Source organism: Zosterops lateralis, assembly GCF_965231275.1.
Source record: "Zosterops lateralis genome assembly, chromosome: 10".
In the NCBI taxonomy this organism is placed as follows: domain Eukaryota; kingdom Metazoa; phylum Chordata; class Aves; order Passeriformes; family Zosteropidae; genus Zosterops; species Zosterops lateralis.
In genome coordinates, this window is record NC_139770.1 from 17038131 (window position 1) to 17059359 (window position 21229).

Below are 21229 nucleotides of genomic sequence, written 5' to 3' on the forward strand. Positions count from 1 at the left end.
TCAAACCTTCTCCACTCTCATGAGCATCATGTTTTAGAGCCCAATATTCGAATCCTTCAGCACCTTGTGCAGCTGCTGATTCAATTCAGCTGCCCCAGGTTGAGGTAGCTGAAGGCACTGAGACTGCAGGTTTCCAGTAGCTGCAGATCTTCCACTGACTGTCTAACCCCTGAGGTGAGCAATTTTCCCACAAATCATAAACCACAACTTCAAAAGTAACCCTTTTCAAAGTTAAATGATGAACAATGTGTAGGTTTTCTGTGCTCTACAAGTTTTTAAGATTGTGGACAATCAGCTAACAATGTCAGAAAAGCAGAATCATATAAACACTTAAGTACTGAGATGATGTTTCAGTTTTTTTCAGTGTAATCTATTAACTTGCTTTCCCCTAAATTACCTCCTATAGAATCTCTTCAGAAGTTTAGTTTGATGAAATTTTTCTTATTCAGTTATCTCCATGAATAGGTAGCCAGCACTAAGGTACATTGCTAATGTGTTAGACAAATATTGAACTCCTGGACTGTAGAAGTTTTTAAAGCATTTCCTTGTTTTGATGTGACAGTTGTCATTCTCAAGTGCCTTCAGTATGTTCCCTGTGACAAGGAGCACTCTTGTTCCACCTGCAAGGATGTGACAAAACATGGGATTGCACTTACTTAACTGCAGCTGTAACACATTCAATACTTGCTGCTCTGGCAATTCTTCAGCTTTAATGAACCTGGGCAATGGAGACACCATTTCAGTTTGATCAGTGCATAAAACATACCTTTTTAAGAAGGATTATCTTGTTTTCAATGGATATATAACTACTCATGTGGTTGTAAGAACTTTATGTAAATGTGTGTAAGCTGGAGAGATAAAAATACTTCCCTGTTTTGTAGTGGTTTCATGCCTTTAAATTTGTCCTGGGTGCATTATTTAGGCAGGGGTATGCTGCTGAACCAATCCTAGAGGCAGAATGTGTGATAGGCAAGCAGCACTGATGCTCTGGAACAGTGATTGTAGGCAGGATGACTTTGTAAAGCCCTTCTGACTCCAAACCAGAGGGGAGGAGTGGGCAATCATGGAATCTTTGGGGATTGAAGATACCTTGAGGATCATGATGCTGTGTCCCTGAGCCTCCTGGAAGACAGTGCTCAATATCACTGACCCAGAGTGAGCCACTTCCAGCTTTATTTCCACCTGCATCCACAGCCCTCCTTGGTGAGTGAGTGCCCCTACACCCCTGCACTGAGCAGGGCTTTGCTCAGTGTCAGAGCCTGCTCTGCACTCAGTTAATAGTTTCCAGCAGAGCCTGGGTTTGCTCAGCAGCACATTGCAGAGCCCAGTGGCACAGAGGAAATCACTCACCCAATGTTTTGCTCCTCTCTGTTAGTCTGGAGGAGGAAGCAGAGTCCAAGAAATATCATAATGTCACCAATACTGTAATAATTATTAAATCTTTCTTTTTTCAGACAGCAGTTCGGTAGGATTTGTAGAGTGAGTGGTTGCTGCCAGAAATGAGGTCTGGTTTCTCCCTAGTAAGCTTTTTGACACGGTGTGTTGGTGTGGGCCTTATTCCCTCCAACAGCTGGAGGTAAAAATCTGATAGAAGAGGGTTGGTCATTCTCAACAGTTGCAAAGAAATGTGATAGGGATGCTTCTCTCAGTTAATTAAGTTAAGATACAGGGCATTTATACTTTTTCTTGAGATCCTCTTCCAAAAGTTTGCTCTGTTATTTTGCATCTGGCAACAATTTGTCCTGGCATCAATTCTTCTTCTCACTGGCAGTGGAACAGAGAAGTAAATTAAGGAAGCAAGATTGGCCAAATGATTCACAGAACAGCACTTAGTGTCAAGAACATTTTACTTTTGTTAAGCAATGTTTTTTCATACTACAGTTGAATCCAAGGTTCATTAATTTGGATAGCTGTTACATTATCCGGTCCAGCCAGTGTGTGTGACCCTTGAGGATATACAAAGGGCACTGGAATGTCTTAATTAAATCCTGCAAGTGTCAATGAGCAGGAATGGAAATGTCTGGAAATGTTTTCCTGTGCACACAACAGCTGATATTTATTGTTCTCAGTTATAGATGGTTATCCTTCTTCTCTAGTTCATAGGGCACTTTGTAGCCTGGTTCATCAAAAATTTAGTTGATGCTCCACAAACTGGTTTTGTGAAGGAGTGTTAAACCACAGTGAGTTGGTGTCATGCTCCTGGAAGGCACAGGACAGATTCAATGCACAGGAACATTCATTGAGGTCTCTAACTTGGTTCTGTAAAAGCTTGTGTTTCCTTATGTGGCAAGAGGTGGTGGTTGAGCTTTAACAGCTAGCTACGATTTCCATTATTTAAAATTATAATGATTTTCCTTGGCTAATAACTTCTTGGATGAAATTACCTATGGATGAAACTGCCTACTGATGCATTGAATTCTTCAAATTGATTCCTTGAAATAAGGAATCAGTTTCTTTGTTGAAGTGAGGAGTCATGTCCATGATGGGTGAGAGGCTCTCACTCAAACCAGGTCTGAGGTCTTTGCAGGACTGGGATGGACATGGAATAAACTGAAATTGCCTTTGTCCTGCAAGGATGAAGCTGGGCAGGGCTCTCTTGGGTGAAAATCTGCAGAGAAACCATGAATTTGTGTAAGAATTCATATCACAACCTTGTTTAAAGATTACGTGGCAACTTCAAATGCTCAAATATATATACATATATACATACATATATATCGATGAGTGTTTATAAATATGTCTTTTTTCTTTTTTTATAGGCCAGTGTTTAAAGACAATCAGGGAAATGTTGACAGAGACTCCCGATTCTCACCCTTATTCAGGCAAGAAAGCAATAAAATTTCCATGGAAGATTTGATTAAACTAATAGCAGAATACAGAAGGTAAGGAAAAGGTTCTAATTTGCTTTGAAGCTTTGTAAAGCCATGCAGAATAATTGTAGCTGGGTTTTTTCTTCATTTAACACAGTGTGCCAAAGTGGCCATGTTAAATTATATTACGTTAGTGTTTTTCACATTAGGTTGTTACCTGCCAAAGAGTGCTTGAGGTTGGACTTTCCAGGAAAATTGAAACGTCATTTGGCACATTAAAATGAATGTTATTATAACCTAAAAATAGTGATTGCTTAAATCAGCTTTTATCAGGGGAGATGCAGGTGAAGTACCCAACATTATTATCTCAGGGGAAATAAAAACAGAAAAAAAGAGTGACAGAGATACAAAATCATTCTTTGTGGGTTTCCCAATTCCTTGCTTTTGTTTGAGTCTCTGTGACAAACTCAAGAATGGGCATCAAAAGTAAAAACCTTCTCCAAGTGTTTTACAGCCTGTGAATTTCTGAACAGAGGTTTGGCTGGGTAGTTTCCATCCAGGTATAAATCAGGTTAATCCTAGAACAGGGTCTGTGTTTATACTGGATAAGTGACAGGAGAATTGAACCGTGTATTTCTCCTTGTCTCTTCTACACTAAATGGCCCTAAAAATGAATTAATCTAAATGCCTTCTGTTCCATTTATTTAAAAAGAGATCATAGAAGTATTGAATGTCAGCCACAGGACTTGGATTAGGCCCTTAACTTCTTGTGCCACCTTACTGTTACTGGTCAGGATACTCTACTGACTATTCATTAGTGGCACCACTGCTGTGTTTGTGTCCCTAAAACATCTCCTAGACAAAAGACATTTAGCATCGTGGTTTTGGCACTGCTCAAATTGGTCAGGCACAAGGAATATGTCTTGGTCCCTTTTCAGCATGGCACTTGCAGAAGCCACAATGCTGTGAACTCCTCTCATCCCTGTGCTCATTGAATTCCTTTTAGGGAGTATTTCATTCAGATTTTAGAAAGTAAAAGTAGGTAAGTTAATTCTCATAAATTTTGCTTCATCACTTCTTTCCTTTTTTACAAAATAATACTGCTTGCAAAGACAAGGCAGGAGTGAGACTAAGGAAAAAAAAAAGAAACCACAAACCAAATCATATTTTATTTCTGCTGTTACATTTGATTAGAGTTTAATAGCCAATAGGTATATGTTAAATGTGTTTAACGTATCTTAAATAAGGGTCTGGTTTTCATTTTCCATTAATTCCTGTGATGTTATGATCTCTGTTGTTCTAATTTTCTAAAATGTTTTCATTTATCTCATTGCAGAGCAGAGAAGATTAGCAAAATACAGACTATACCTGGCTGTTTGGACATTGCAGTTGATTGTGTTCCTTTGGAACATCCAAGTATGATTCCACTTTAATTATCCTAATTAAACAGGACATTGTCCTTTTCATCCATAACTGCACCTTGAGACAGTTCTAACAAAAGTGTCCACTGTGTAGGGAAGTGTCTGCAGGGGAGTGGTTTGGATTTGCTGTCATTTAATTACACCACTCTTTATTTCATCTTGTACCTGGCCGGATACATCCCGGTTTTCAGTGTCTGTGAAAGAGAGGGAATGAACCTCTCTGCTGCAGCTGGCCTGGAGCCACTTCTCCCCAGCCTGCCTGGGCTGCAGAGCACCTGCATTATTCTGAAACTGGCAATTTCCTCTTGTACTAGGTTAGAAGGAAGTAAAATTTGGCATGGTATATATGAGGGATCACAAGCTTCTTTCAGCTTCCTCACAACATATTGGTAGACTTTTCCTGGGGATTATTCTATGATTTGAGGAAGGAATTTCTAGGCAATGTCCAATGGCTTTTCCCAGAAATAGTTCTGGTTGCTCTGGACATCCCTAAGTTGCTGGCCCCTCTCAGCTTGAGTTCCCCATGAAGTTAAATGCCTCACTGCTTTAATGGTATAGGAAGAGAAAATATTATCTGTCCAGTTTTTGTCTCTCCCAGTCTCAGTGACAGAGGGCTTATTTTCATCTTCTGTTTCTTGATCTGATTTCAGTTATCCCAATTGCATCATATATTTGATCTAGTGCTGCACTGCTCATTTCTTCATTTTATTCATTATGTTATTAGATAATAGAAAAACTTAAATGAGCTGTTGAGCTGTAAAATTGATTAGAAGCAGCATCCCTCAGTACATTCTGTAGAAATTGTCCATATACCAATGAGGCTATTACACCATCAAATTTCACCAAATACTGTGGGTGTCAAAAGAGGTTACTAGTGCTGTCCAGTTTAACTCAAGTGAGAGAAATCATTTAAGGGTGATATATTGCCACTCTTCTGAGGTACTGTGTGAATTTAAGGCATCTCAGCATTAGTCATTTTTCATAAGTCAAGGCAGGATTTTGTATGTTCCATCTCAGTAATACATTTTCTTAGTAGTAAGACAGTAAAAGCAAACACAATATGTGATGAGACTCTTTTCTTTTCTTTTCTTTTGAAGACTGTGTAACTTCATCCTTTATTCCAATCAAGCCATTCCATAATGTAAAGGAGCATCAACCTACAGTGGAAGTTGAGGAGTTTGTGCAGGAATCAACAAAATATTCTCGACCTTACAGGGTGTACAAGAACCAAATATACATCTATCCAAAACACCTCAAGTATGACAGCCAAAAACACTTCAACAAGGTACAGTATGGGGCTGATTCAGGCCAACATGGGATAGCAGTGGCCTGCATGAGCTTCTTTAGGAATCAAAGAGAACTTCTAAAGGAGAGGAAAATGGTGATGTCACTGAGTTGGCTCTTCATCTTTTTCAGCTTTTGCAATCAGAAACACTGGTAGAATTTTAACAAATCTGTGGGTTAATTTTAAATTGTAACAGTGATTCAAAGAGAGATAATGTGGTAATACCTTCTTTACAATCAATAATGACATAACATGTGCAGATAAAATTAATCTAGGTAATGTTTGTAGTTCTTAAGTGAAACCTGGTACCACTTGTGTTTCCATGGTGATGGAAACTAATTAAGGACAAGCTATAGGTAAGTCGTGGTCACTTCTACACAGTCTTGCATTTTGCTTTTTTTATGGAAATTTTATTTCTAGTGATATCACTGAAACTTACAGGCATTTATAAATATTGATATACCATCTGCATGTGTCTCTTGGATTCTGAAAAGGCCTTATTCCAGCTCTGTAGTTTACCTGAGTTTTTATGGGTATCCCATTTCTGATGTCAGCTTTAATATGCTCCTGTCTCTCCAGGCACGGAATATAACAGTGTGCATTGAGTTCAAAAGCTCTGATGAAGAAGGAGCAAAGCCACTCAAGGTGAGCTGCAAGAGGAGAGTATTCTGAGGGTGCTTTTTCTGAGGACATTAATTATAAAATCCAGGAATAAGGGTGATACTGAACCAGAACCATTCAAGAGTGGATGTTGTCATTCATCCCTCTAATTTTGCACTGTGGTTCTGTTATATCCCAATTGGTCATAGTGATTCCATTTTGCAGTGCCAGCCTTCTGACTGGTGGAGGGGAAAGGAGATAATATTAGAGAACAGAGCCATTTTTTACAGTGCAACTTGCTTTTTCTAGAATTTATCACTTATCCTGCATTTCTTATTGAGCTCAGGCGACTTGACTGAAAAGAGTGAGGCACAAAATTAGAAGGACTTGAAACTTTGCTATTGCCCAGGGGCTGTTGCATAGTCCAGTTGTAGTCTAGTTTTCCCAGCAATAAATTAAGCTGCCATTACTCAGTAATCAAGAGTGCCCAGACAGGACCCTGCCAGAAAAGAGATTGTTAACAGGGATAGCTTTTGTAACATTGGAAAATCAGTAAAAGCACTGTATTGTGTATTGAACTGCATAAAAGTTAAATAGATTTTATAAAGCTTTTTGTAGAAAACTCTGAAATTGATAACAGCAAGGAAAAAGTCTAAGGAGTTTGCATTGCTTAATTGAGCATAGGGTAATTTTCACAGAATCAATGGACTTTTACTGGAAGTGTGTATTAAAAAATCCAGGTTTGAGCACTTAAAACATTTCTTTTAATATTTGATAAAGTAATGATCAATTTTTCATGCTAATTGTTTTAAATGTACATACATATTAGATATACCAATACTAGTATCTTCAGCAGAATTTCCCAATGTAATGAAAACATGTTACTTTTATCAGTGTATTTATGGGAAGCCAGGTGGACCTTTATTTACAACCTCAGCCTACACTGCTGTGCTACATCATTCCCAGAATCCTGATTTCTATGATGAGGTCAGTCTGCTTTTTCTTTCATTAAGTGTCTGCCAATCCCACATGTTTGCCAATGAGACAGAAAAATATCTGTACAGAATGCTTCTGTTGCCATTGCTTGTGTATCTGGAAGGGCTGTGCTGTGTAGATTGACATGCAGTCTCACATTTTGTTTTCTCTTCTTAAATCAACTCAGTGGGTTGTTCCTTTTGTAAGATGTTCTGAGTACAGTTAAGATGCTGTAGAATTAATTAGGAACAGTGCAGCTCTCTAAAATGCACGTCTGGATTACATTAAGGGTCCAGCTGCATCTCTGAATTTTATGGAAACAGTAAACATTATGATGAAGTGTGGAGCCAAGTGTCAGAACAAATCCCTGTTCTGACATATAAGATCTGCATTGGGGCATTTTTGTTGATGCAGTGGTCTGAACAGAATGTACAGTGACGTGTGGTGGCTGCAGCAAGTCCTTCAGCTGGTGCTCCTGAGGATGCAGCTATAAAGTAGTTCAAATGGTGGCCTTTGCCAAATGTTACTCACATGTGCCTCTTCATGTTTCACCAACACCAAGTGTTGATTCCCCAGGCTTCCTGCAGGTGAACTTAATTTCACCCTCTCAGTGACTGGTGTGTTTGATGCCTTGTGAATGTCAAGTGTCCTTTCTGGATTTTCCACTGCTGCTTTATGGGTAGTGATAAGACTGGCAAACAGCATAGAGTTTATAGCCAGCATTTTCCAAACTGTTCTCCTAGTCAGTAAAATTTCCATTTTTCAGTAAAAATTTACTTTGCTAAAGTTGATGAGACAAGATCAGCAGATAATGTACAACTACATGTGAAGTGGAGTTCCTGTTTAGGAACTTAAAGCATTACATTTTCAGATATTTTGAACTCCTTGCTAATCTTTTACAAGATGTGTTTTGGGGTTTAACACGTCTGAAAGTGTCCTTCATGTGATGCTAGTGAGCCACTTGGTTTGGGGAGATTACTTTCAATCTGAATGAGGAGCTGAATTCAGTTGTGAATAGCCAATTTGGCTGGAAGAGGTATGCACCTGTCCTAAATGTTCCGAGTAAAACAGGTGCAGAATTTAAAAGAATATAAGATGTTAAGAAGAAAGTTGTCTCAATCCCTGTCTCTGGGTGCCCATTTTATATCTGTGTTTATGGTATTAAGTACTTACCCATAAGCTGATTTAACACTGGAAGCATCTATCAATGATTTCTAACCCTTACTTTAGCATAGGATTACCTTGGATAAATTTCATCACAGCTCACAAGAGCAAAGGGTCATTTTTATTAGTTCTTATGGTAACATGTTCTGATGAGTTTTAATTTTTTTTCCAATAGGTTAATAATACCCGGAAACCAGTATATAGAATTTCATGGATGGCATGATATGGGATTTAAGACTGAGCAGAAATTATAAATAAAAGTTAATTTTCATGTCAGCCTTTATTACTTGGTCTTTGCTGTGAAATGATGATGAAGCAGTAGCAGAGATGTAATTTTAGTTTTAGTTTGGTCATCCTGAAAATATGAGCATGGGGCTGGCTATTCATGGCTGTTAAAGTGCAGGTGATCACTTCTAAGCAGAGTCCACCACTCTTTAGTTCTGTCCTCTTTCATCTTATGCTCTTTCATCCTTAATGAAAATATTCCTCCACAAGACAAAGCGGAAAAAAGCTGTTTTAAGTAAAAGTGATAGATGATCATCCTAAACAATTTCCTTAAGAGAGCATTTCTTACCATGGGGCAAACATTACCCAATAAAGAAAGGCAGGCTATACTTAGACCTCTGTGTAGAGAGATGTCACTCATTTAACCCATCTCTGATGCTTGGTTTAATTGATTTTTAAACTAAAGTGAGGTGTAACATTTTACATTTCAGGTGAAAATTGAACTTCCCACTCAACTCCATAAGAAACACCACATTCTGTTTTCATTTTATCATGTCACCTGTGACATAAATGCAAAAGCTAATGCCAAAAAGAAAGAGGCTCTGGAAACACCAGGTACCTGTAGTAGAATTACTTTCAATTATAAATATACATTATTTACATTCAAATAAGGATTTTCAAAGTTTTTGGCTGGATGTTATTGTCTTCCTTTAAACTCTAGAAGCTTGTTTTTCCAAAGAGTCTCATTTATTTGTTCTTGTGCACAGTGGGCTTTGCCTGGCTCCCTTTGCTGAAAGATGCCCAGTTGGCTTCCCAGGAGCACCAGGTGCCGGTGGCCAGCAGCCTGCCCCCCAACTACCTGAGCCTTCAGGAGCCAGCCAGCACCAAGGTATCCATCCTCACCTCCATGCTCCTCAGATGGCACACAGCATTCATCTGCTGGTGTTTTTCAGGGGATCAGATCTCTATTTGCATTTGCTAGGGGGGAGGAAATGGTAAATAGGGTTTCTGGTTTAGGATATTCATTTGCATATCACTGAGTATAGGAACTAATTGTGCCGCACTGAACTGAGTGTCCTATGTTGCTGATTCACAGGTGAATGTGGGAAAAGTGTATTTTATGTATTTTACAGTGTTCTAACTCCTCAAAATGTGAATCGGAGTGGTCAAAAAGAACTCTTTTCACAAACTCAGGCCATATGACATTCATTCTCCAGCTGATGTGATCCACAGTCATGATTCATTCTCCAGTTTTGTGATGTGATATCATCTTTTCCTGCTGATCCAGTCCAGCTTGGATTATTTCTGCCTCCTTGTGTTTGTTTTGCTATTGTCATGAGGACAGGGTGGGGCAGGATTTGGTCCCTTGAATGGTAAAATTTGTCTTGTGCTGAAAAGTGGGTTTGTGTTGCAGTAGTGGTGTTTGTGAAAGCACAGCAGCCACTGCAGTGCATGCAAACTCATGTGCAAAGCTGTGCACTGAAAATTTGATGCAAACCTGACTAAATAGTAAATAGGTGGGAAAATATTTTTGTTGTTTTTGTTTTAACAGCAGATTGGCAGTGATATAAAATGGGTAGACAGTGGGAAACCACTTTTCAAAGTCTCTACTTTCGTTGTATCAACAGTAAATACTCAGGTAAGCCAACATTGCTCTTAGCTCTGTGACCTGCTTACACACACAAAGTGTCAGGGAATGTCTGGAAGGGCTTTTAAAATCATACATGGATTTGTTTCTGTAACATTTCAAGATTATTTTGGCTTAGAAGGGCAAGATGTCAGTGATGGAATACATACTTTAAGGATACACAATTCAAGGAAAAAAGAAAAATTGTTTAAGATTATACCAATAGAAAAATTGTGGAATATCAGTTTAAATGGCAAGAAGATAAATTATAAGCACCAGGAAGAAAAAAGTATCTGGCCTTTGAAACCCCTTATGTTGTGAGGAAAAAATTAATCACTCACCACAGTGAAAAAGGATTTGTCAAAGCACCTGGAATTTAGCACTCTATGCTGGCCAGTGGGTTTGGCTTAATAAATTGATTTTCTTTCTGTAACTCCAGTATAAGATGGTGGGGACCATGTGTGTTCACAGGTGTCACGGGTGACAGATGTAACTGATTTCTGGCACTAAATTCTAATCAAGTATAATAAATGTTAATGTGAATATTTCCTATTTTAGGATCCATACCTGAATAACTTTTTCCATCAGTGCCAGGAAAGGGAAAAGGATCTGTCTCAGCCTCCTACCTCAGACTTTATTAATTCCTGTAAGGTAAAGTAACCTGCAATACAAATTGTAGTACACAGCTGTATTTAGGGCTTTCTCTCAGGTCATCTCCCACTGCAGAGTTCTAACCATGGCACAGGTTTACCAGGAGGCAGAGGCTCTGTGTCAGCTCCAGTCAGATGGACTTGCTGTGACAGATGCTCTGCTGGTCACCAGCTGCCTCCCACCCCCTCTCATCTGGGGCTGCCTCTGCCCCAGCAGCTCTGCTAATCCAGCCTGTGCCCAAGCTCAGATCCCCTTAGGGGATAAGGGAATGTGGCTCCAGTAATGTCTGGAGAAGGGAGCTGTAGCTTGTAGAGCTGCAGTATTCCTGATAATCCTCTCTTGCCTTAAATAACTTCTATCCTTACCTCCTCTAAAAACCTGGATGCTGTTCAAAGGGCTGCTCAGGGTATTTGCTGTGTATAAATCAAGGGTGCTTGTTGCCTGTCAAGTTCTGAAACCAGAAAGAACATCTGCAAAGATAAAGCAAGAGCTGCATTAAATGTGCCTCTGTTCAATAGAGGTTAAAAACTGTGAGAAGGAAGGAGTATGACAAGCAAATTAAAAGAGCAGCAGGTAAATGTAAGGCCCTAATTCTTTATCTGTTCATGAGTGCTGAAATCCAGAGTTCTTGCTGTGAACTGTGCTTGTGGAACATTAACAGAGAGATAAGCAAGAAAACTGAAGGCAGATGTGACTCTGTTCCATCTCTGAACAGACTGAAACGTCATACATATGACATTTATTATATTTCCTTTTAACACACTGTAAAATCCAGCAGGTGCTTGGGGGTTTAGATGTTACCACCATGTAGGTGCTTTCACCCTTTCCTTCACTGGTGATGTTTCCCTTTATGAGTGTACCTTAATCAGACACAAGCTGATTGGGAAGAGATTTTTTTCTTTAATAAGCAAAGAATAAGTCCTAATAAATCATGATACTTCTCTGGACAAATCCATAAGGGTGGCCACTACTTTTGTTTGCAGATGTAGGTCTGTCTTCAGAACTGAAGAGAGTGGCTTTGTTTTCAAATACTGTCTTGATTTAAAGAAATTATTAAGGTGTGTGTTCACAAATCAAAGTATCGGTGTTATTTAGAGGTTATACCTCTACAGAATGAAGTCCTTAATTAATTTTTGGAAAGCCGTTGAGCATAGAGGGCAAAGTTTAGGAATTCATAAAAGGTTTACAACTTTCTAGACATTAAGCTGGTTGTCCACCAGAATTGCACCATTCTTTATGTGCTGTTTGTAGTTTATCTTTTAAAAATATTCCAGTGAATTTATTAGAAAACAGAGACAATGTTGTATGCAACAAGGAATCAACTGTGCAATATAACCAGAGACTAAGTAATCTTCCCCAGGGTATTTTGCTTTTCTTTATAAATTGTTAGTACCTTTTTTAGAAGTTCTGGAATGATTTGGGAATACTTGAAATTAAAACCTAGGAGAAATTCAAAGGAGTTTGTTTTTTATTAAAAGCTCAAAACCTTTCTTGATTAGAGAAGATAATAAAGTGTCAGGTGAGCATGTTAATACTAATTTTTACCACTGTGCTTTTAACAAAAGTATTTTAGCCACAACGAGTTGAGTTTATCAGATCTCTGCATTAAAAAAGAGTCTTCCTAAAAATACTAGAAAATGCATATTCTGAAAATTATTGACTTCTTTTTTTGCCCTTAGATAGTAGCCTTAGTGAAATATAAAAATTGGTTTGGGTTTCACTCTCTTTTTTTTTTTTTTTTTTTTTTTTTTTTTTTTTTTTTTTTTTCTTTTTTCCTTTAAGTCAGTATAGCACAAAATATTGGAATTCTGAAATTTGGACAATACCTACAGTTGTGTTGATGATCATATTTAAAACAAGTTTCATGGGGAACCAGTTCTTACTTAGTTGACCTGTTTTCCTCCTGTGGCTGAACTGCATTTTACCTGCAGAAGCAGCAAAGCTGCATGGCACCTGTCAGCTTTCATTGCTCATATTAAAAGTCTCTCACTTTCTTTCTTACCTCCTTCACAGAATTTATTAAGGATTGAGAAGATCCATGTGATTATGAATTTTCTTCCTGTAGTCCTGAACCAGCTCTTCAGGGTTTTGGTGCAAAACAGTGATGATGAAGTTACAACAGCTGTGACCAGGTATCTGATAACTCCTGTGTGATGTACAGAACTCACTTAGGAGCACAAAAACAGATGTTAATCCAGTCATAGCTGCTCTATGACATTTAGACTTCAGTAGGTGAGAATGCTGCTTCCCCTTAGCACTGGGCAAATAACACATCCAAGAGTGTTGGTATCATCTGACTGGAAATCATTGACCATAGTGGACATGTCTGTCTGCCCTGAGACAATCCTGGGGAAAGGTCTCATTCCTGAGCAGCTAAGAGCTTCCTGACAAAGCTGGGTTTCACCTTTGGGTTGTGTTTGGTTCTGAGGAACAAACAAGTTCAGCACAGGAGGAGCTTGGCATCTTGCTACATCCAGTGCAGAGTAAAACAACCAGGTCACACCGTTCAGGGGCATTTTTTAATTAGAATATATCAGCAATAACTGAAAAGCAATAGAAGCACTTTCCAGAGAGCAGGCAAACTGCAATGATTTGCTGAGTCTCTCACTCCTCACATAATGAAATTGTCTTTATTGATGCTGCTAATCAGGGCAGCAGGAAAAAAATACTGGCGAGAATATCATTGTTGGTCTCTGCAGGAGGGCAGAAAATTGTGTTGCATTTACTTGTGGCCATAGTGGTGTTTTTGTTGTACTTCCTCCAGCAATTAAACATGGGGACTATCAATACTACTAGTAGGAAAAAAGTTACAGCTGTCCTCTGTTAGACTGATCTGCTGTCAGTATTCTTTCTTTCCTTCCAGAGATTGTGCTTCAGAAGTCGTTCCAGGAGAACAATTATTTAGGGAAATTTAAAGGAACAAGGAAACAGAGTTCCCCATCTTAGCCTTGGAAAGCTAGAGTTTCAATATGCTTTATCAAAGGATCATGGCATTTTTTAGGGCCAAGTCCAGCTTTACCACAGCTAGGTATTAGGATTAAAAGATCCTTTCCTCATAAGTGTGTGTGATTTCATCACTGCATGCTGTTTTTAAAGGGAGAGAGGCCAGCAGACCTTTGTTGGGGACACCTTTGTGGCCAGCAAATCAACTGATGTTAAGTCTAGAGAAAATGATGAATTGTGTCCCAGGATAGAACCTCAGCATCAGTTAACTGACTGGAAAAACCCTGTAGAAGAAGCAGCTGTTTAAAATACAGCTTTAATGATTAGATGGGAAAATGAAAGGATGTAATTTTCTTCCATGCTTCAAATTTTAACTATACACACACCTGGCCCAAAAAAAAAAAAAAAAAAAAAAAAAAGGGAAAAAAATAAGTATTCTCAGTGTTTTCCTTGCATGTGTGGTGCCTTGTCTTTTGTGATGGCAGAGCTGATGCCAAGGGGAATATGCATGTCTGCTCTGTATGTGTCACTCATTGACGTGTCCTATATATACACATTGTGTTTTGTTCTGAATAGCTTGGAGCAGCTTGTGTTGAACTTACTAAAAGCAACAACAGCAGAATGAGAGCATGGATTGGCTTATGTGTTGTGGAGAAAACATTATTCCTTTTATACTCATCATTATTTACTTGTCTGGGGGCCCAGTCATGTCATCATTTCTCTGTCACATTTTTGCCAGAACTCATTTCAGTTTCAAATCAGAATGAAGGTTAAAAGATCAGAACGGGCACAACTAATTCTTAGGTTTTGGGTTTTGCTACAAGTTTTACTTCTCCTACTAACAGGAAAAAATGAGATAAATTAAAAATACTTAAGGAACTTAAAAAGCTTTTGGATCCAATAATAAGAATTGCCAGAAGCCACTCAAATCACTGAGCTATTCAAAAGGAGGAGTACTTGTATGTGGACCATAGTCAGGCATATCATTAATCTATTTTAGTCATACTGTCACTATGCCTATCCCTGAATTCTTTAACATAAAAACAAGATTATAAAATTGCAGAGTCTTTTCTATATTAAGTATCCAGAAAAAATGAGCTCCTAATAATCAAAAGAAAAGAACATGGTCAAGTTGAAGACTTCTTGCCTAGATTTGTGTTTTCTGGAACAGGATGATCTCAAAGATGGTCCATGTACAAACTGAAGAGAAAACTTTGCTGCAATTCTCAGTGTCACATAGTTAAATTCTCAGTTTCCTGCTGTTTGTAGGAGCGCAGGTTTTAAGAGTGAGATCTCAAAACCTGGTGTGATTTGATCTAGGTGTGATCCAGGCAATTTTCTTCCCTGTTGCTGATGCCCAAGCTTGTCTGTGGTCTGTCCAATTGTCCAGCCTCCCCCTTCTGTGCAGTGCTGGGGCTGAGTCCAAGGACATGAGCAGGCTGAGCTGCACAGGGACTGCTCAGGCTGCAGCCCAGGCTCGTGCTTGTGTTTGATGAACTGTGCCAGCATAAGCAAAGTATCAGGGGATTTGCACAATTACAAAGACTTGAGAGAGTTTAGCAAGTAGTATTGTTGCCTCTCTGTTTCATGAAAGTATTCTAATTTTTATTATCCCAAAGTATCCAAGGCCTACATAAAGTTCAGTTAGTTAATATTTTCTCTTGTTGTGGCGACAGTACAGTTATTATCCTTAACACAGGGTGTATTGTTAAGCAAATGCATCTATAACAGCACAATCCAAGCAAGTGGAAAGCCCAAGAAATGACTGGCTTTTCCCAGTAGTCAGATTTTGCACGTTATTCATCATTTGGATCACATCCCTCATGCACTGTTTTACATGAGCTTACAAGAACAGAACAGTGTATCAGGTAGACTTTCTCTGCCTTATGACACAAAATAGCTCAGTTTTTGTTCTTCTTTTACCTTGCAGAGTTCTTACCAACATTGTTGCCAAGTGCCATGAAGAACAACTGGACAACTGCATCAATTCTTACGTGACGGTATGGCCAGTGTTGGAATGTTAATATTTTGTGGAGATGGGTTGAGTTTGGTGGTTTTGTGGGTTTTTTTTCCTGTTTACTCTTAGTTGTACTTGTTTGTAGCTTTTTCTGCATTTGCATCATAACTTTCTGCCACTGAGAGACTGTGGTTAAGAAACTTTAAAACTCTTCTGTTGAGGACAAGCAGCTGCTCAGGTCTCTGCTGCTGCAGCTTTATTTTCCATAGAGCACCAAGTTGAGCAAACACAGGAGGGAGAAGCTGCAGTGAATTCAGCTGTTAACTAGAACTTATATTTTTGAACCAGAACCTGGTGCAAATGTACTACCACTGAGCTTTTAGGAGTGAAGGGTTAGTGTCAGTCTTTGTGAAATGATGATAAACTGAGAATTTCCCACTGTGCAGAGTTTGAGAGAAAGGAAGGGGGAGATAACATGAAAGATCATGAAACTTCAACTAGATAGATACCAGTGAGAGGCATTTGATGCTCCTTGCAGTCTGCAGCACTCCTCTTGACTGTGATGAGATTGATCACTATAAAATATCTGGCCATCTGTGTTGTACAGGTACAGAGTTGCCCTCATAAGCTGATCCCTTTGAATCTCTTTCCTTTCAGTTCTTGAAAAGGATCCACAAGTAGCAATTCTTATGAATGAGGTACTTCTGGGTGCTCTTTGTGGTTGCCAGAAGGCTTCATGTCTTTTAGGAAGCTATGGCTTTGTAACTAACTTTTGATTATAAAATCATTATTTTAGTCTCAAGATCCCTTGTTTTTGCATGTGCTGTTCTACATAAGTTCTTTTCTCATCTGTGGAATTCAGGTTCTGTGACTTTTCCCTATTTCTTCAGGCTTTTTTAATGCTTTATTGTTTTGAAGACTAGAATATATATGGGCAGGTACTGTGTATGGAGTTTGCTTCTGGAAAATCTGTAGTATTATTTTAAAAAACCAAGGAATGGTCTCTTTAAAGATGATCTCCTTGTCATCTCTATCAGCTGGACGTCCATTAAATGAATAAGAATAATGCTGTTGGCCAGCAACTATCTCATCTTCAATACACTTGGGTAACAGCTTTATAAGCTAAGAGCTTTATGTAGCAGTGTTTTTAAGGAGAAGCTTAAAAAACAAATTAACTGCAGCTACTGGCATGGACAGAAAAATCTTTAGACAAGTGAACCCCATTAAGGATTTACCCCTATTATTCCCTTAGCTTTGTTATTTTCCCTCTCTTTTAATTGCAGTGGAGAGGGATGGTGAATTTTGTTCTAGTCATGCTTGATGAATTAGTAGTGAGAAAGTTGTAATACCTTTGAGTGTTATGTTTGCTGACTTATCTATGTATTGCAAAGAGCAGAATAGGGGAGAACTGAAGAGTATTCAAAGAGTTGAAGGAAATATTGCCATTACTTTGTTTCCTACCTTGCTCTGGTCAGGGATGACAGAACTAATGGAGATCATGATAGCAATGAGAGATCCCCCATAGTTATGGAAAGAAAATATGAGAGACAAACAATGTGTGGAGTGCTGTCTGTAATAGCATCCTGCTTCACTGTGCAACAAGTGGCTCTTATAAAGTATATTTCATTTGTGCATGATGAGTAGTACTTGTGACATAAACATGAGGGAGGTGTTTCACCTTAGGAATAAAGTGAAAGCAAATACTTTCCTGATAAACTGGAGACTTTAGCCTGTGTTTTTTGCATGGTAGAAATATGAAAACATGACAAGAGCCAGGCTGCTAAATAGAAAATCATTTTAATTTCAGTGTTGACAACTGTTGATTGATATTTGCATGGCATGGATTTACTTTCTTACTTTATGAATGTAAATGTTTACAGGTCATGCACCTCAGCCTCTGAGTAGTTCCATTTTAGTCTCAAGTACCCCAATTTAAGCATAGAAGAATTCTGCTGAGGTCCAGCAGAGCTCTTCAGGCTCCAAAATAAATAACCTATGTAACATGTAAATGTAGGTAATTAAATGGGTATTAAACCTCTTCTAGTCAACCATTTTTCAAAATTGCAGTAAATATCTACTACGTGACCAGCTAATAATCACTGAAACTACAGGTGATAATTAAGTCACACCATAAGTCCATTTGGTCTGTTTTCTCATTTCCAGCTGCAGTCAAAACCCAATAACTGGTAATCTCCTTGTTTTCCAGCTGTAAGGAAACAAATACCTACTTCAGAAATGCTGTTTAGGGAATAAGTAAGTTGAGAATTGTGACTCACAATGCAGCAATAATATGAAATTACACTGACTTAAATAACTGGACCCAGAAGTGCCGAATTGCACAGGGAGAAGCTTATGGCATCTGCTGTGGAAACAAAGCTGAATATTAACAACATGTTTTCAAGAGATATTTGTTTCTTTTGCCAACCTGATTGTTTTAAAAAGGTTTTTGATCCCAACTGATGCCCTGTCAGGGCTCTTGCTTTAGGGAAGGTGCAGTGGTACCAAATTAATAGCTTAAATTGTAGAATACTCATGGTAGGTTTATGAGTTCCTAGCAACTTGGTAGGGAAATTCCTCCCCTGAGGGCTCAGTTTGTACCAGGGGTGCAGCTGCAGTGGGTGCTCTACACCTTTCAGGATGAAGAGTTGTTACCAACTCTGAGTAGCTGTTGCCACTGGAAGGGAGGAGCAGGTGAAAGGTGACCTGGACTAGGTGGGTGGAAAACCCTCCACACTTCCTCGGCTTGCTTTTTGTTTTCTTCCCAGGTGAAATGGCTTGAAAGGCAGTTTGGAGATGGCAGGATCCTATCAGCTACTGAAAAGTAGATCATAGCACTGATTTTAAGCAGAATTTCCTCTTGATTCATGTTAAACTGAAATCAACAGGAATCTGTATTTAAAACTGAGGTTGTGTAGGGGAGCAGTGTTGTGCCATTACTGGAACTTAAACTTTATGTGAAGATTGTTCAGTCAAGATCTTTTGGCAACAAAGATTGTCAGCTGTTAGTGGTGTACAAATAATTTATCATCTCCTACTGAGGCTTTTTGTATTTGTTTTATTGCACATTTTGAAAATTTTCCTTTTTTCTTTCTTCTTCAGTACGTGTTCAGGACCAAATCATTTGATGAAAGAACTGTCCATGAGGAGCTGTCCAAGAATGTGACTGGTCTGCTGAAGTCAAATGAACAAGTAACTGTGAAACAGGTTTTGAAGGTGAATGATAGCTTGAATTAGCCCGTTTGTAGTTTTACTGCTGGTTTTCTGCCTGAAAATCACTTATCTCTTTCTCCTCTTCCTTTTTTCCCTGTGTGACCTTTGTGCAAATCATGTCCTGCAGTGTTTCAACAGTCAGACTTAGCAGAGCTGCTGCAGGTTCACAGCATAACGTGTTTCTCAAGATGCTGTGGTTTGCATAACAAAATTCCTCCTGTCTATTACAGCTCAGTCAGAACCTGAGACCTAATTCTTACACAGTATGGTGTAGGCAATTACTTTTAGGATAGTCTGTTTTAATTTTTTGTTTGGAAGATGCAGGGAAAATATTGATCTGTATGAAATTCATACAATTGTAAGGTCTGTCCCTGAGTCTCTGGGTCATGGTACAAGAGCTATCCAGTCCAGCCCAGGACTTCCCAGAGGCAAAAATGTGTTCACCTGTTTAAAATGAACCAGTTCTGATATTCTTTATTGAGCCATTATCAAAAAATAGTCTGAAAAACCAGAAAACCTGCAGAAATCCTGAGCCACAAAAAAAGTGTTTGTGGTTGGGTTTGTTGTGGGGTGGTTTGGGTTTTTTTTCAATGTATAAGCTTTTGGAGTGTATTTGTTTCACATATGTCTTGAGATATTAATCTGTATTGTGCCTGTTCACTATTTCAAGTGGAATTTGAAGAACCATTCTGTTCAAGTACCATTTTATTCTGTGCCAAATTACCCATCTGATGGAGCTCACAAGGCAGGTTATTCTCTGAGGTTCTCTGCATCACACCTCTCTGCCAGTTCCCTGCAAGCAAGCCATGTAGGAATGGGAAGTTTGTAGGAGTGGTGCTTGGAGGCTCCTCATTGCAAAAAACCACAGTGACAAAATGCCCGAGATGGTTTCACCTCTCTTAAGGACATGATCAAGTGTTACTCAAATACATGGCACTTAGATTTGTAAATTGGTTTGTCACATGGTGTTTAACACTGTGCATTACATGTAAGGAATGGTAATGCATCATAAGGTGTTTATCAGATAATCATTATTCATTCACTCTTTGCCTTCTTTTGAACAGCATTCCTGGTTCTTCTTTGCAGTCATCTTAAAATCAATGGCTCAGCACTTGGTTGATACAAACAAAATAAAGGTAAGTTTATATACAAAATCTCTTAGGGAAAATAAAAAATGCAGAATCCTGGCAAATACACTTGAATATACTTGAACTTTATCATTTGGCTGGCCAATAAAATAAATCCTGTGATACCTGGTAAAATATTTGGTTGACCTACAAAAACATTATATTACTTGCTAGGCTCAAACCTGTTCCTGATTGTACAAAGATAGATTGAGAATAGGTTGAAGACATATTGCCCACTTTCCTATGGACTAGATTCTTCTGTTTGGGATTTGTGCTCGGAATGGATCCATGAAACTCTAGGAATATTTTCTTCTGTGTTGTGTGGCCTGTGGTTTATTCTTTATTCTTGGCCTGAATGTTTGATGAGCAACATCATGCACTTTTAAGTTGGTGATCTATTCCCTGCTTAGGTTTCTCGAACTCGGAGGTTTCCAGAATCATTTCAAACTGAGCTGGACACACTTGTGATGATTTTAGCAGACCATGTTGTTTGGAAGTACAGAGATGCTCTTGAGGAAACCAGGAATGCAAACTACAGCACTGCCAAATTTCTCAAGGTGAGCTGTTCTATCATTACAGCATATGCACTTATTTCCCCATATTTAATAGAAACTCCAGCCTAGTCCAGTCTAGTCAAAAGGAGTAAAACCAATTCTGAGTGGATGATGGCTCAATTGCCAAGTTCAGTTGTGACTGATTGTTCAATTTTCTATGGCCTTTGATCTTTAAGGATGCAAAAGCTTCATGTCAATCTGCTCTAAAGCAATTTTAATTCATTTCTGTCTATGCTCTTATAGAGTCAAAGTTTTCAAGTTTTGCAGATTCTTACATTATATTCAAAAGGGTAAAACATTTGGTAAGGAATGTGACTTTAGTTAGACTTGAGCTTATAGTCTTTTTTTAAATGCTGTAGTTCTGAATAACTGAGATTAATTGTTCCTAATCAAGGAATCATGTTTGAATGTGTGTAGCAGAAGACTTTGCTAGTTTTGCAGAGTTCAGGAACTGCAGAGAAGGAGACAATTCAAGATTACATTCTCCAGCCTGTAGGCTGACTCTGCAAGGAAAACACATCAGTTACTGCAGAAACAAGGCCTTCAAAACCTTTACACATTCCGTCAATATTTAGCCCCACCAGTGAGGAAGACCTGTGTTCTCATCATAAAGCAATGCAGTATCACACTTTGTCCCAGAGAGAGAACACAGCTCTGACAATGAGCATTGTGGCTGAGTT

The 21229-nt window shown here is 38.7% G+C and overlaps 1 protein-coding gene across 7 annotated transcripts in view; it reads left to right on the plus strand.

Annotated features, from left to right (window-relative positions):
• Nucleotides 1–21229, plus strand: part of DOCK10 (dedicator of cytokinesis 10) — a gene marked incomplete at its 5' end in the record, with an annotated part of 141963 nt that overhangs the window by 87615 nt on the left and 33119 nt on the right. For all 7 annotated transcript variants that reach the window (XM_083868214.1, XM_083868215.1, XM_083868209.1 and 4 more), the window contains 14 exons: nt 2760–2882; nt 4147–4226; nt 5329–5516; nt 6096–6161; nt 7011–7103; nt 8972–9095; nt 9248–9369; nt 10033–10119; nt 10666–10758; nt 12772–12890; nt 15632–15701; nt 18758–18871; nt 19933–20004; nt 20406–20552. In XM_083868214.1, the coding sequence (XP_083724340.1) occupies nt 2760–2882; nt 4147–4226; nt 5329–5516; nt 6096–6161; nt 7011–7103; nt 8972–9095; nt 9248–9369; nt 10033–10119; nt 10666–10758; nt 12772–12890; nt 15632–15701; nt 18758–18871; nt 19933–20004; nt 20406–20552 (1498 nt within the window). The remainder of the gene's footprint in view (nt 1–2759; nt 2883–4146; nt 4227–5328; nt 5517–6095; nt 6162–7010; nt 7104–8971; nt 9096–9247; nt 9370–10032; nt 10120–10665; nt 10759–12771; nt 12891–15631; nt 15702–18757; nt 18872–19932; nt 20005–20405; nt 20553–21229) is intronic.